At 38.2% G+C, this 14,389-nt stretch overlaps 1 protein-coding gene across 1 annotated transcript in view; it reads left to right on the top strand.

The window, feature by feature from the left end:
- LOC150076435 (acyl-coenzyme A synthetase ACSM3, mitochondrial-like) overlaps window positions 1-14,389 on the top strand; it is a 183,497-nt gene that overhangs the window by 51,179 nt on the left and 117,929 nt on the right. The window contains exon 4 of the mRNA XM_090388160.1: window positions 13,143-13,261. Within this exon, the coding sequence (XP_090244286.1) occupies window positions 13,143-13,261 (119 nt within the window). The remainder of the gene's footprint in view (window positions 1-13,142; window positions 13,262-14,389) is intronic.

Below are 14,389 nucleotides of genomic sequence, written 5' to 3'. Positions count from 1 at the left end.
CATTTGCCACCTCTCAGCCCATCTGCTCAACCTTTCCAGATCCTGTTGCAGCAGCATAGTATCAGTAGTGTCCTTAACAACCCTGCCAACCTTGGTATCGTCTGCAAACTTGGACATTAAGCCTGATACACCATCATCAATATCACTTAAAATACAGAAAACAACAATGGACCCAACACTGAACCCTGAGGAACTCCACTAATAATATTAGTCCATGTTGAGCAGTGTCCATTGATTACCACTCTCTGTCTTCTGCCACTCAACAATCCCTTTATCCATAGCAGCAATTTGCCTCCAATGCCACACTTCTCCAATTTGTGCAGCAGTCTTCCATGCGCAACAGTATCAAAACCCTTTCTAAGATCCAAATATATAATATCAAAGTTATTCCCTGCATCCAGTTCTTTTGTGACTACATCATAGTATCCAATCAAATTGGTCAGACAAGACCTGCCCTTAACAAAACCATGCTGTGTCTGAGCTATAACTGAATTCTTGTCCAGATGATCCTGCAGTGCTTCTTTAACCAGTGCCTCCATTAATTTTCCTGGAACCGAAGTTAAACTAACAGGTCTATAATTACTTGTGTCAGCCTTTGATCCTCCTTTGTGAATTGGGGTTACATTTGCACATCTCCAGTCCATGGGTACCTCCCCTGAGTCCAAAGAAGCTCTCATAATTATGGCTAGGGGTTTGCTTACTTCCTTTGCTGCCTCCTTTAATATAACTGGATAGATCCCATTCACCCCGGGTGCCTTTTTTATGTTTATCCTCAACAATTTCTCCTCCACTTTCCTCTCAGTTATTAGAAAATAATCTAGCTCACTGCCAATGTTTACTTCACCTACAACATTCCCCTTCCTGAATAACTCCTCATGTGTGAATGTAGATGCAAAATACTCATTTAGATTGTCAGCCACCTGAGCTGGATCCTCAACTGTTGAACCATCAACATCCAGTGGACCAATCTGATTCATCCCTTTCCTTCTTGAGTTTAAATAGGTAAAGAACTCTTTTCTGTTTTTCTTTGCATCCTTTGCCAAGGATTTCTATCTGCCTTTTCCTGCCTAATCTCCCTTGTGACTTGGTTACAGACCAACTTATATCTATCATAGGCTTCCATGTCACCCAATAATTTGAATGTATCCCATGCATTTTTCTTCTCTGCCATATGTCTTATTAGTTCATCTGACAACCATTTAGGCCTGAACCCTGAACAATATTTCTTGGTTGGTATGTAAAGCCTGGTAGCTTCCAAGATTAGTTCCTTGAATGCTTCCCATTTTGAATTTGCTGTTGGTAACATCATCAGTTCGTCCCACTGTATAGAATTTAAATACTGTCTCAGACCATCATAGTTGCCTTTACGAAAGCAAAAACCCTTCCCTTTACCTCTGATGGTAGTTACCTCCTTGAGTAAATCCCACTTCAGCACACTGTGATCACTGCCACCCAGTGGTTCCTTTATCTGCAGATTCCTAATGCATGAAGAATCACTATTGATAATCAGGTCAAGAGTATTACTCCCTCTAGTTGCCTCCCGAACATGCTGGTGTAGAAAACAATCATCCAATAAATCCACAAAAGCCTTGCTAGTGTGTGAGTGACCAACCCACAAATTCCAGTCAATATCTGGGAAATTAAAATTTCCCCATTATAAGACTCTCTGATTTACTGGCCCATTCTATTTCCCTGTACAGTATCTTATTATACTCATCAGAGTCATTAGGCCTATAGCACACTCCTACTCTCAATTCTGCCCTGTCCATCAATGTCGACTGGCTTCACTTCCTTGGATTTTATGTGTTTTTTAACTAATAGCATAACCCCTCCTCCCCTCCTGTCCTGTTTATCCTTTCTATACACATTGTATTCCCCAAATTCCAGTTCTGCATTCCTTATATCTGTGTGACACCACGTCTCTGATATCCCAACAATATCTGCCTTTGATGTTTTGAGCAATACCTCAAATTCAAATTTATTTACTAAACTCCTAGCATTGGTGTACACGCAAGTATACATGCATCTGTTTCTATTCTTAGCTACCCTAACACAACCCATGTGTTTACTTGTACCGCAATGACTTCCAGCAGTCTCTGAAATATCCTGCATCTTGTTTTTCAGGCTTCTGCTCATTCCAATGGAAGCAGTGCAAGAATCTCTTTCACCTCTACCAGTGGTTACTGTTAATCCATTAGTCTTTGTCTTCCCCCAAGCTAGCAGTTTTCCGACCCACCTAACACTGCCTCGATAGCATCGGCAAATATTCTTGCACCCTTTCTACAGGGTGGCCACTGAAAGACTGAAGGGTTTGAAAAAGTCATAACTTGTTCATTTTTAATATTTTTTATTTTCTTTTTTTACAGGTTATAGAGCATCCCTTGGAGATTAAAATGGCTACGTATGATGTCCAGCAACAAGTAAAACTCGTTGGGTTTTTCTATTCCAGTGAAAGATCAATTATTGAAACTCAGAGAAAATACCGGCAACATTTTAAAGTCCTCCTAGCGATAACATGATTCGGAACCTAATTGCCTGGTTTGAAAGAACTGGATCAGTCAGTGATCTTCCGGGAAGAGGTCCTAAGCGCACTGTGTGCACCGACGCAGCGGTGGAAGCTGTACGGCAGAGTGTCTTTGAGGATCCATCTGCCTCTACCCGTCGTCACTCTGCTCAATTAGGCATCACCAGAACATCACTTCAGACAATTCTGAAAGGGTGGTCAGTCTTTCAGTGGTCACATTTTAATCTCCAAGGGATGCTATATAACCTATAAAAAAAGAAAATAAAAAAGATTAAAAATGAACAAGTTATAACTTTTTCAAACCCTTCAGTCTTTCAGTGGCCACCCTATATTTAAGTGTATCCCATCCCTGTAGAAGCAATCTCTCCTGTTAACAAGTACATTCCAGGCTGAAAAAAAAATTCTACCCCTTGAGCCTTGCACAGTCTTTCCAGGGCCGAATTGATCGACAAGGCTCTCATCATATACTCCCTCCTATCGTGTCTGGGCAGAATTGCAGACACTTTCAAATTCAACCCTACTTCACGGCTTTTTTTCAACAGTGACCTGTACTTGTTAAGTAATTCCGCTGGTCTCCTACTCTTAATATCATTAGTGCCAACATGTACAACTATATCACCTTTTGTGCCCTTAAAAGATGATATCTGCTCTACACGTCATCAAACTTTCCACCTGGCAGACATACCCTGCCGGGGAACATGCTTTTTACAAAGCATGTTCCCCGTTTCCCTGACAATAGAGTCACCAACAACTACTAGTTCCTGTGGGACCAGCGCATTCTGCCTTGGGGGCTGCCTCTGTGTTGCAAGATGACCAAGTGCAAGCTCTGGCGTTGATGTGGGCAGCTGAGAGCTTGATGGGCCCCTCGATTTATTTCCTTCGAGGGCATCCACCCTGTCCTTCAAGGTCTCATATAGACCCATAACAACGCAGAGTTGTTGCCTAATTTCCTTGCACTCCTTGCATCGTGCACACACAAAGACATCCCCCATGGCAGTATCATGTCCCGTACCCGAATGCTCCGCAAACATCAAGCAAACAGTGCATCTTAAAAGGCTGTGATTCAGAGGGCAACTGCCCCCCTCAGTTCTCCCCTGAGTCACAGCACTCCCATTAGCTTGAGCCTTTTGCTTTGCTGCTCTGGTCAGAGTCATGATTTCGATTTAAATGTCAATAAAATTACAATTTCAGAACAAAATTAAACCTTAACTTGTATCTTAACACAGTTATAACGCTATATTTATTTTTCAGTATCGAGTGTTATCTACGAGTTCCCTTTATATAACTTCCGTATCGAGTATTTATTAATTATTTGTTACGTTTGTACTCTAAGTCGTTATATATATATAGTTAAAAGTAAAATTTAATTGACAATGAAGTTTAACAAGATTAATAGATCTACTGATTAATTGACAATATTATATTATGCACTATACTATATAAATCTAATGCTATCGAATTCCGGATATGCTGTATCACGTTTCAGTAACGAGTGTTATCTACGAAATCCCTTTATATAACTTCCGTATCAAGTTATGTATTAATTATTTACAAATTTTTTTTGTATTTTTACTAATTATTTATGTTCCGTAACCTAAGTGGTTATATGTATAGTACAATTTAATGTAAAAGTACAATTTAATTGCCAATGAAGTTCGACAAGATTAATAGATTTTACTGATTAATTTTCACGTAACAATGGCGGCTGTTTATGAACGGTAAACACGTGGATTTGATACCCTTTCCGATACTAAGTAATACCTACAAATCTCTATCTAAGTTACTTTAACTTTAAGTACCGTAAATAGGAATATAAAGCTACTCTAGAAATAAGTTAATATGTCAATTTAAACTAATAAAGCAGAAAATAAATCAGAAAAAACTTCTCTGTTCCAAGAGCGGCAGAAAGGCACGTCCGCACAGGAAACTCTCGTCCTCAAAAATCCTGTCATTCCCTGTCAAAGACTTGGCAATTTGGAATCTCCTCTTTTCAATCTTCTCTGGCTTAAAATCTCTCTACCTCATTGTGTCAAATTCATCTGTTGTCTCTACCATTCTCCCAACTCCACTAATCACTTGGAGCTCTTTGCAACTTGACTTTCTCCAGTCCAGCTTTCCTAACAGTGAAGTAATTTTTCTTGGTGATTTTAATGTTCAACATTAAAACTAGCATTAACACTAGCTCAACTGATGATTTTTTCCTGATGTGAGTGTGCTACTCTCAGATGAAAACTTAGCACATTACTAGATGAAATTGAGTCACTGAAGAAACAAGTGGATGCACTAGACCAGTGGGGTCCCAAACTGGGATCCATAGAGCAATTCCTGGGGATCTGCAAAATGACCCTCTGGAACTGGTCAAATTATTCATTCTATGTATAGCAAATTGATGATAATTAAAGTTATCATTATACACTAGACTCCCGCTAGTCCGAACTAATTGGGACCAAGCCCTGTTCGGATTAGCAGAATTTCTGATTAGCCGAATAACTGCAATAATGCAGAAGCAAGCAGTAAAACAGGTCTGGTTTATTAAGGAATGAATGTATAGTAAGCCTACTAGTGTTTGTACACGAGCGTAACACACCGGAAGCAAACCCCCCTCTACGCTATGACTAATTGCACGCGACATTGTGCATTAAAAGTGAATGTTTATATCTTCGCTCTACATTACATTTTATAGTTTAGTTTAGTTCAGTTCAGTCTGCTGCCACAATGGCCACGAAACGGAAACACACAACGTGTATGTTGAAAGATAAGCTGGAAGTTTTGAAAAGGCTGGACAAGGGGGAAAGTGCAACGAAATAAGCAATAGAGTTTGGAGTGGGCAAGGCCACAGTAACTGACTGGAAAAAAACCGTGCAAAGATCGAGCAGTTTTATACCTCTACTTCAGAAAAATCAGTTGAAAATCGACAAACAGTAAGGCCCTCAATGTTTGACAAGCTTGATGAAGCCTTATTCACATGGTTCACTCATGAAAGAGGAAGGGGGACACCACTAAGTGAACCTCTTGTTAGAGAAAAGGCCATTCATCTCAACAAACTAATGAAAGGTGATGAATCATTTAGTGCGGGTACCGGTTAGTTTGATCGCTGGAAGAAGCACCATGGGATTCACCAGCTAACGATCACCAGGGAGCAATTATCAGCTGATCATGCTGCAGCAGAGAAATATTTGGGTGAGTTCGCTGATTTGGTATCACATTATTCACCTCAGTAGATATATAACGCTGATGAGACAAGTTTAAATTTTAAGGCTTTGCCCACAAAAAGTCTAGCATCTCAACAAGAAATGTGTGTCCCAGGTTTTAAAATGAATAAGGAGCGAGTGACGTTGTAGTAATGCTTCAGGAAATCACAAGCTACCTTTGATGATGATCGGTAAATCAGCGAAGCCGAGAGCTTTTAAAAATATGAACATTAACAATCTTCCAGTTCATTATAAAAGTAAAAAAAACTTGGATGAACAGACAGCTTTTCATTGAGTGGTTTCATAATCAATTTGTCCCAGCAGTGAAACGTTTCAGCAATGAAAATGATTTGCCACCTCGTGCCATTCTCCTCATAGACAATGCGCCGTCCCACCCAGACGTTTCTGAGTTGACATCAGGGGATATAAAGGCAGCTTTTTTACCATCTAATGTAACACCATTATTACAGCCCATGGACCAGGGGGGGGAGGGGTGTTACAGTCTATCCAGCTTGCATACAGAAAGAAATATCTTAGGTCCTTGATAGAAGATAACACCAATTCACTTTCTTTACATGAGAAAATGAAACAAGTGAACTTAAAAGATGTTGTATATTGGGTTGCTGAGTCGTGGGAGGGTGTAACTGAGCAGTCCATACAAAGATCATGGAAAAAATTATGGCCCTCTCTCAGCTTTGTCGATAGTTCTGACGAAAACAATGACATAGAACAATTAATTCATCTCGTACAGGAAATTCCCGGGTGCGAGGAAGAAATAGAATCTGACATTAACGAATGGATTGCAGCGGATGGAATAGGTCATGAAAACCTGTCGGATGAGGACATCGTGGCAGCTGTCACCCAAGAAGACTCCAAGCAGAATGACAACGAGCCCAGTGTTTCTGCAGAACAACTTGTGTCGCACACAGACGCAACAGCGGCCCTTGACCTCGCTTTACGCTACTTAGAACAACATCCCAGCGCTACACCGGCAGACATGTTTATGAAGAAGTGGCGAAACATAGCATCATCTAGCCGATTTTCATCGTTACGTCAAAAGAAACTAACAGAGTTTGTTACTTCTGAAAAATGACTTTTGTTCCTGTTTTTGTGTGTAAGTATAGATCTGTAATTTTAATAGGCCATGTCAAACACTGATTTATTAATTTTGTATTAGTACAGTACTACAATAAAATACAATTGTTTTGTGGAATTCTAAATGTTTTTGTACCATTAATGCCATTTAAATTTAACTGGAAAATACAAAAAAAAAAATGTATATTTTGCGAACTAAAAAATTTCCTCTCCGCCGACCGAAACGTGTTCGGATTAGCGGGAGTCCACTGTATATTTATGTAAAAATACAAGGGTGGTTCAATAAAGAATCGCCCTCACCTACTTCCACACATTGCAGAGTCATGATATTTTGTGTGTAGCATCATACATATCTCTGTACTAAAGGTGTAAAATTTCAGCCGTGTCTTAATTTGTTTTTCTCTTACAGAGCTAAATGTGTGACGAAGTAGCATCATGGACAAAGTTGAAGCCAGAGCTGTAATCTGGTATCTGTTCTTGAAGGGGAAATCTCCTAAAGAAATCCACGAGGAGATGACTGCTGTATATAAGGATGAAGCCCCATCCTATGGCATTGTGAAGCACTGGCATAGACAGTTTAGGTGTGGTTAGATGTCGGTAGAATCTGAGCCCATTTCAGGTCATCCCCATTCAGCCATTGTTGACAGCACGATCAGAAAAGTGGAGTCGTTAATCATGGAATATTGCCAGATATCTGTGTGTAAATTGTCCCAGGAAGTGAATATTAGTGTGGGTTCTGTTGAAACAGTCCTTCATGACTTAACTCCATTTACAGAAATGGAGTACAAGATGGATTCCCCGATTATTGAATGGTTTCCAGAAGCCTGATCGACAACAGAAATCACAAGAGTTGTTAGCTCTATGCCAAAAAAAAATGAGGAAGACTTTTTCTCTCGTCTAATCACTCAGGATGAAAGTTGGATACACCATTTCGACCCTGAAAGTAAAAAAAGCAGTCCATGGAATGGTGATATCTTGATTTCCCCCCCCCCCCACCCAAAGAAGGCAGGGATCCAAGCATCAGCAGAAAAGGTCATGCTGTCAGTGTTTTCGGATGAGAAAGGAGTAATAATGACTGATTACCTGCCGAAAGGTATAACAATTACAGGTGCCTATTATGCCAACTTACTCACAAAATTACGAGATAAAATCAAAACATGTAGGCATGGCATGCTGTCCAAAGGTGTGAGAATGCTTCAAGACAATGCCCCAGTTCACACTTCTGAAATTCAAACAACACAAGCGGCCACTTGTGGATATGAAATACTGTCCCATCCAGCCTGCTCACCCGATCTTGCACCATTGGACTTCTTGTTTCCTTCTCTCAAATTATTTCTTCGAAGGACCCACTTCCCTGACAACAAGACACCTATTTCTGCAACAGAGTCATGGTTCAAAGACCAACCGCGCCACTTCTACAAAAATGGTATCCGTAGCCTCATCCATCAATGGGAAAAATGTGTAAATCTGCACAGTGGCTATGTAGAGGAGGACTTAAACCTGTGCCAAGAATCAACAGGCTAGCACCTCTGCAGCTGGGTCAGGGCAATTCTTTATTGAACCACCCTCGCAAGAATAAAGTTGAGTTGTTTTAAACATAAAACTGAATTTTTCTTTCCAGAAAACCCAGTTCATACATATATACACACACAGAAACATATGCATATATAGGGGGGGGGGGGGAGTCCTTGAACATTTTTTCATTTTTGAAGGGTAGATCTTGGGAACCACTGCACTAGACAAATAAAACTGGAGACTTTATTTGGACTCAAGTTGCTGGTGACCTGCTAGGTAATGAACCCATCATTGGACCTCAAAATAGAATGGTTAGTAGCAAAATACAAATATGATGCTATGGTTCAAAAAGATTGTTTTATTTGGAGACTATTGCCATGAAACAAGTAACATTTTTTTACTAACATGTAGGTTAGTGCAAAAGCATCACTTTGAGGCCTTTGCCCTTAAATATTTCATGGTCTGTATCACTGCACACCATCAGGTATCTCTCATATTGTGAAGTTATACTTCATAACTGGGTTGTCACTATTGCAACTCCAGGATAACTGCCCACACACTGAAGAGAAGCCAACAAGCCTTGAAATGGTGCCGTCTGGGTGGTGGTATCCGCTGAGAATAAATAACAGTAGTCTTCTCCACTGGTGAAGTGTTATTTATTTGAGGTAGTACAATACCATGGCAACTCACTGGGAAGGCATTTACAATGAGATATAACCAAAACGATGTAAATTTAATTAATTAATTTAACTACCTTGGTAAATGGCTACGTTAAAATGATGCTTTTGCACTAACCTACATGTTAGTCATTTTACCTCGCACCACAAGGCCTTAAATATTTTATAGTAACATTTTTTGTAATAGCAATAGACAGACTAGAACCAGATTGTGCCTGCTAGATGCTTTAAATGACGTTAACAACAGGTTGTCAGTTTTTGAAGGCAGAGTGGGGCATAAGGAGAATATTATTAACCATGTTTTCTCAAAAATGTGTTTTGCATTTGTTATCATATTATAATATATGTAAAAAAAAATAATAAATGAATACATTTATTAGCATATTATAATATGATGATAATATTTTAGAAAATATGAGGCAGTCATATTTATATTTTATTTATTTGCCTCTCCCACTTTTTTTTATTTCTTAAATGCAGAAGTAAGGAAAAGAAAAATATGAATTTCATAGTAAATTAGAGCAGAAGTTCCAATGTTTTTGACTTTGACAGTTTAGTAAGGTTTCACAACCCAAGTCAATTCAAACCCATTTGGCAGGGATGGGGAGGGGGGGGGGGGAATCCTCCATTAGGAATTTTTTTTTAAAATTGATGTCAAGTCCACCAAATGAAGGCTATTTTCATATTAGATTAAAGGGGGAAAAGTGCATATTAGCCTTTTTAAATGGATTGTGTTCAGTATTTAAATATTACAATTTGTTTGTTTTTAGTGATTCATTTAGAAGAACCTTCATGCATATGACCTTTCACCCTTGTCATAATTACTGAATTAAATCCATACTTTTAATGTGTGTGTCAACATACACCTTATTTTCACTGAGTCATTTTTCAAATAAAGGACAAAATAAAATTTATGAGGGTTATCCCAAAAGTAAGTAATGAATACTGCATACACACTCTTCACTTCATGTGCCTGCACAACTGACATTTATCAGGATAATAATTTGAAGTATAGCCTCACCATCAGTGTGCTCAAAACAGAGTTCCTGCATAGAATGTTTGTCTAGAGGCTTTTAAAAATGGATGGTGATATTCCTTCAAGTCACATTATAGTTTCAGATTAAGAAACTATTATCAAAATTGAAACTTTATTGGTAAAATACTGATGCAAATTTATGAACTGTTACAGGAACTTGACTACAACAGATTGCAGCACGATTTTATGTTGATTTTTATGTTGGTCAGACTAATGTTGACAAGCAGCATTCAGGTAGACCAATAACATCTATGGACAACAGTTATCATTACCACCATTTTGGAGGCAAACAGACATATGACCTGTGGAGAAATAGCCAAAAAAGCCTTGTATATTGAATTCATCTGTTCACTGAATTGTAAATAAGGCATTTCAAAAGCAAAAGTTCACTGCCCAGTAGGTCCCACATTCGCTATCAGCAAAGCGTAAAGGAATTACAATGCAGTTACTTGCATGTTTCTAATGAGAAGGTGAAGAGCTACCACTGATGAGATATGGATACACGACTTTGAACCTGAACTGAATGAAGTTGCAATTAGCTCAGTGGAAGCATCCAGCCATTCTAAATGATGATTATCATCATCACAATAAGCCATTTTCAATCCACTGCAGGATGAAGGTCTTTCCATCAACTTTCCAGTTCCTTCTGTTTTGTGCAGTGGCCATCCATTTGCTACCCACAAACTTGTGAATTTCATCTGTCCATCTCTGTTGTTGTTGTCTTCCAGGTTTTCTTTTTGCTCCTCTTGGGTACCATTCTGTTATTGTCATATCTTTGAGCTATATGTCCTGCCCAAGTCCACTTCAGTTCTTTAGTTTTGAAAAGAAGGTCCTTTACTTGTGTTTGCTGCCTAATCCATGTGTTTTTCTTCTTATCTAACAGTCTGATTCCTAATATAATTCGTTCCATTCTTTACTGCGTAGTTTTCAGCTTCTCTCCCATTCTTTTGGTGAGTGCTCAAGTCATGGTTGGGGAGTATACACTGATTAATTTTATGTTCCAAACAAATTGGGATACTGCTCCTCAGTATGTGACTATATTTCCTGAATGCTATCCACTGAAATTTATTCTTCTCTTGAGTTCCAGCCATTTATCATTATTACAGCTAATGACTTGTCCAAGATAAGTATATGAATCTACCTTTTCAATTTCTGTTCCTTCAATGATTATATCCCTTTCTGTGGCATACTTGTTCATCATTACTTTTGTTTTTGCCATATTCATCTTTAGTCTGAAATCTAATTCTGCATAACTGAAGGTTTTCCTCTAATTCTTTGGGATCGTGGCTTATGATTGCAATGTCATCTGTAAATGGTTTAGGTAGTCTCCATTCACATGGAATCCTTTCTGTGACCAGTTCAATCTTCTGAAAGCTTCCTCAAGGGCAAGGACAGCAATAAACAACTTCGGAGATATTGTGTCTCCTTGCCAAACTCCTTTCTCAATTTTAAATTTGCTACTGTCTTTGTCTAGTCTAATAAAGGAGGTAGCATTCTCATATATTTTCTTCAAAATCATAATGTATTGGGTGTCTATGCCTTGTCTTTCCAGTACCCGAAACATTGCCTTATGCTGTATGGAGTCAAGTGCCCTTTCATAATCCACAAATGCCAGGCATAGTGGTGTTTTATATTCATTTGCTTTCTCCATTAGCTGTGATACGTGAAAGTGATCCATAGTTGAGAATCCTGTCCTAAAGCCAGCTTTCTCTTTCAGTTGATTCTCATCAAGTATTCTTTCTAATCTGTTAGCAATGATCCTTGTGAACAACTTGGGACAAAGCTAATTGGTCTATAATTTTCAATTTCTGATCTATCTTCTTTCTTATGCAGCAAGATTATGATTGCATTGTTCCACTCCTCGGGCATCACACCTTTCCTAACGTATTTTGTGAAGAGTCTTGCCAGTTTCTATGTCATGTCTTTTCCTCCCAATTTTAATAACTCTACAGTAACTTCTTCACCTGGGGTTTTTTGATTATTTTTTTCAATGCATGTTCTACCTCATCAGGAAGGATATCAGGTATGTCATGTGTTGCTAATTTGTGATCCATCTTCCCCACTGCTGGCATCATTCTCTTGCTCTTTATATAATACTTTATAGTAGTCTTCTGCTATTTGAATTATGCCTTTTCTGCTATTTATAAGTACACCATCACCATTCTTCAGAATCAATTGTCTTTCTGAGACTGCTGATTTAAGACCTTTGTTTTCTCTTAATGCTTGTTCTACTTTTCTTGTGTTAAATCTTATGTCCTCTCTGAGTCTCTTTCTAATTAGGCTTTGCATAATTTAGTATACTAATTTTGTCCTTGTCATGCTGTATGTTTATCTTGCACTTCATTTGTTGTCTTCGGTTCATCATCTTCTTTGGATTTCTTTTTACCTATAGGTTTCTCGGGCTTTAACACTTTCAGAAAGTTGTATTCCTTGTCGATATCTTAGTCCTGAGATCTGAAAAAACTCAAACTTGTTCTTAAGTTCCAGTACATACTGCTTTTTCTCCTCTTATTTTATCTCAAAGTCCTTATTTACATAAGTCAGTTTTTTCCTTTCTTACATCTAAATCAAGTGTGTATATTACCATTCTGTAATCACTTCCAACATTTACCTTGTTCAGGATGGTGATAACAGCATTCACAATATATCTTCTGTTAGTGAGGATGAAGTAATTTCATTAGTTGTTAATTCATTTGGGCTCTTCCATGATACTGGCAACTATCAAAAGGTACTAATAACAAAAAACATGTATAAGTAAGATTACAAAAGTAAAACATCAGTCCACTGCTTTACCAATGAAAAGCATTTGTATGCACATTAAATTGTGCATTCCCAGCTGATAGTAATTGAGCTGACAAAAAGCAAAGCTGGGCATGTGTGGCTTTTATTAACTATGTCACTGTGTAACATAGTTAAAATTAATATTTTATTAAATATAATTTAATTTTATTAAATATGATAAAAATATAATTTCACAACCCTTAGCAAATCCAATGGCAACCTTTTGTTAGGAATCACTGAATTAGGACAAAAAACTATTTATAAAACTTTAATTGAGCAGGCATGAAATATTTTAAAACTTGTTTATGATGTCTTTTTATTAGGAATTATTTTATCACCAGGAACTGTTCAGTTAACAGCCAAAGATCTTCTTATTCGACTTACTAGTCTTCAGCCAAGATGTGTATTTGCTAATGATACTGTTGCTGAAGCATTTGATAAGGTAATTCTTCCCTTATACAAGTATTGAAAAGTTTCTGCCCTACTGTATATTTCACTATTTAAAAATAAAATAAAAAATAGTATGAAATAGTGTATATTTATATATTATGTAGTGCATTTTTTAATTCAATTTCGAAGTAGCATTAAGCAACATATATCCTGAAAAAGGCCTCTGAGATTGGGCAAATTCATATTTAGCAATAACGGTGGCTCATTTCTTCAGAACTTCCATAAGTGCGTCAAAAATATCAGTTGTATCATGCATTGAAATTACTTTCAAAAGCTTGTCACTTTCAAGTTCACATCATATTAAAAATGGTCATCTGAACAATATCTCAAATGCCTATACTTTTGTTTTTTTTTGTAGGTGGTAGATGACTTTCATCAATCGGTGAAATACCACCACGTTGCTTATTGGAGGCTTATAGTGGTGAAACCCATGTTTAGTCTGTAGAGCAAAGTTTCCGGCATCCCCCTCCCCCATATTTCTCCTTCAACCCATGCACTGTACTAAGTACTATAGGTTTTCATACCTTTCGTGTTTGGGGTTTTCATAATTAAAAAAAAAAAAAAAAAGACTCATACACCAACCATGAAAATAAGTATTTTACTGTAACTAAAATATTTACAAATAAAATAAATATTTACCAAAACTGCTATTATATTAAATTATGTACATTGTAAAAAAACATTAAACTATGATGAAATCCTTGCAATAAAATAAACCGGATAAACAACGATAAAAATCTGGAGCTTTCGGAAGCATCGGCTTCCTTCCTCAGTAGTAACAATACTTCCTCCAGCACGTCCTTATATAACAGGCTCACGGTATTTATACACGTGGTTCAGTCGGCGCATGGTCTGAAGCGGCGCATGTTTCCGCTTCCAGTTCAGACCATGAGCCGACTGAACCACGTGTATAAGTACCGTGAGCCTGTTATATAAGGACCAAATGGCCGCAGCCCACAACCCACTACCATTATAACCAAAGAACATCTGTTCTTCAGCTCACCGGGCTCCCTTGCCTGGTGCCTTTCCACCCCCTCCCCTGCGCCGGTGGTGGGACGGTCCCCCCGGCGCCCCCTGCTTTCTCCTGGTGAGGCATGGGCATGCCTCACTGACTTCTGGG

This window comes from Mastigoproctus giganteus, chromosome 13 (genome assembly GCF_048544385.1).
Source record: "Mastigoproctus giganteus isolate SK-2022 chromosome 13, ASM4854438v1, whole genome shotgun sequence".
Taxonomy (NCBI): Eukaryota; Metazoa; Arthropoda; class Arachnida; order Uropygi; family Thelyphonidae; genus Mastigoproctus; species Mastigoproctus giganteus.
This window is presented reverse-complemented; position numbering and strand designations above follow the sequence as displayed.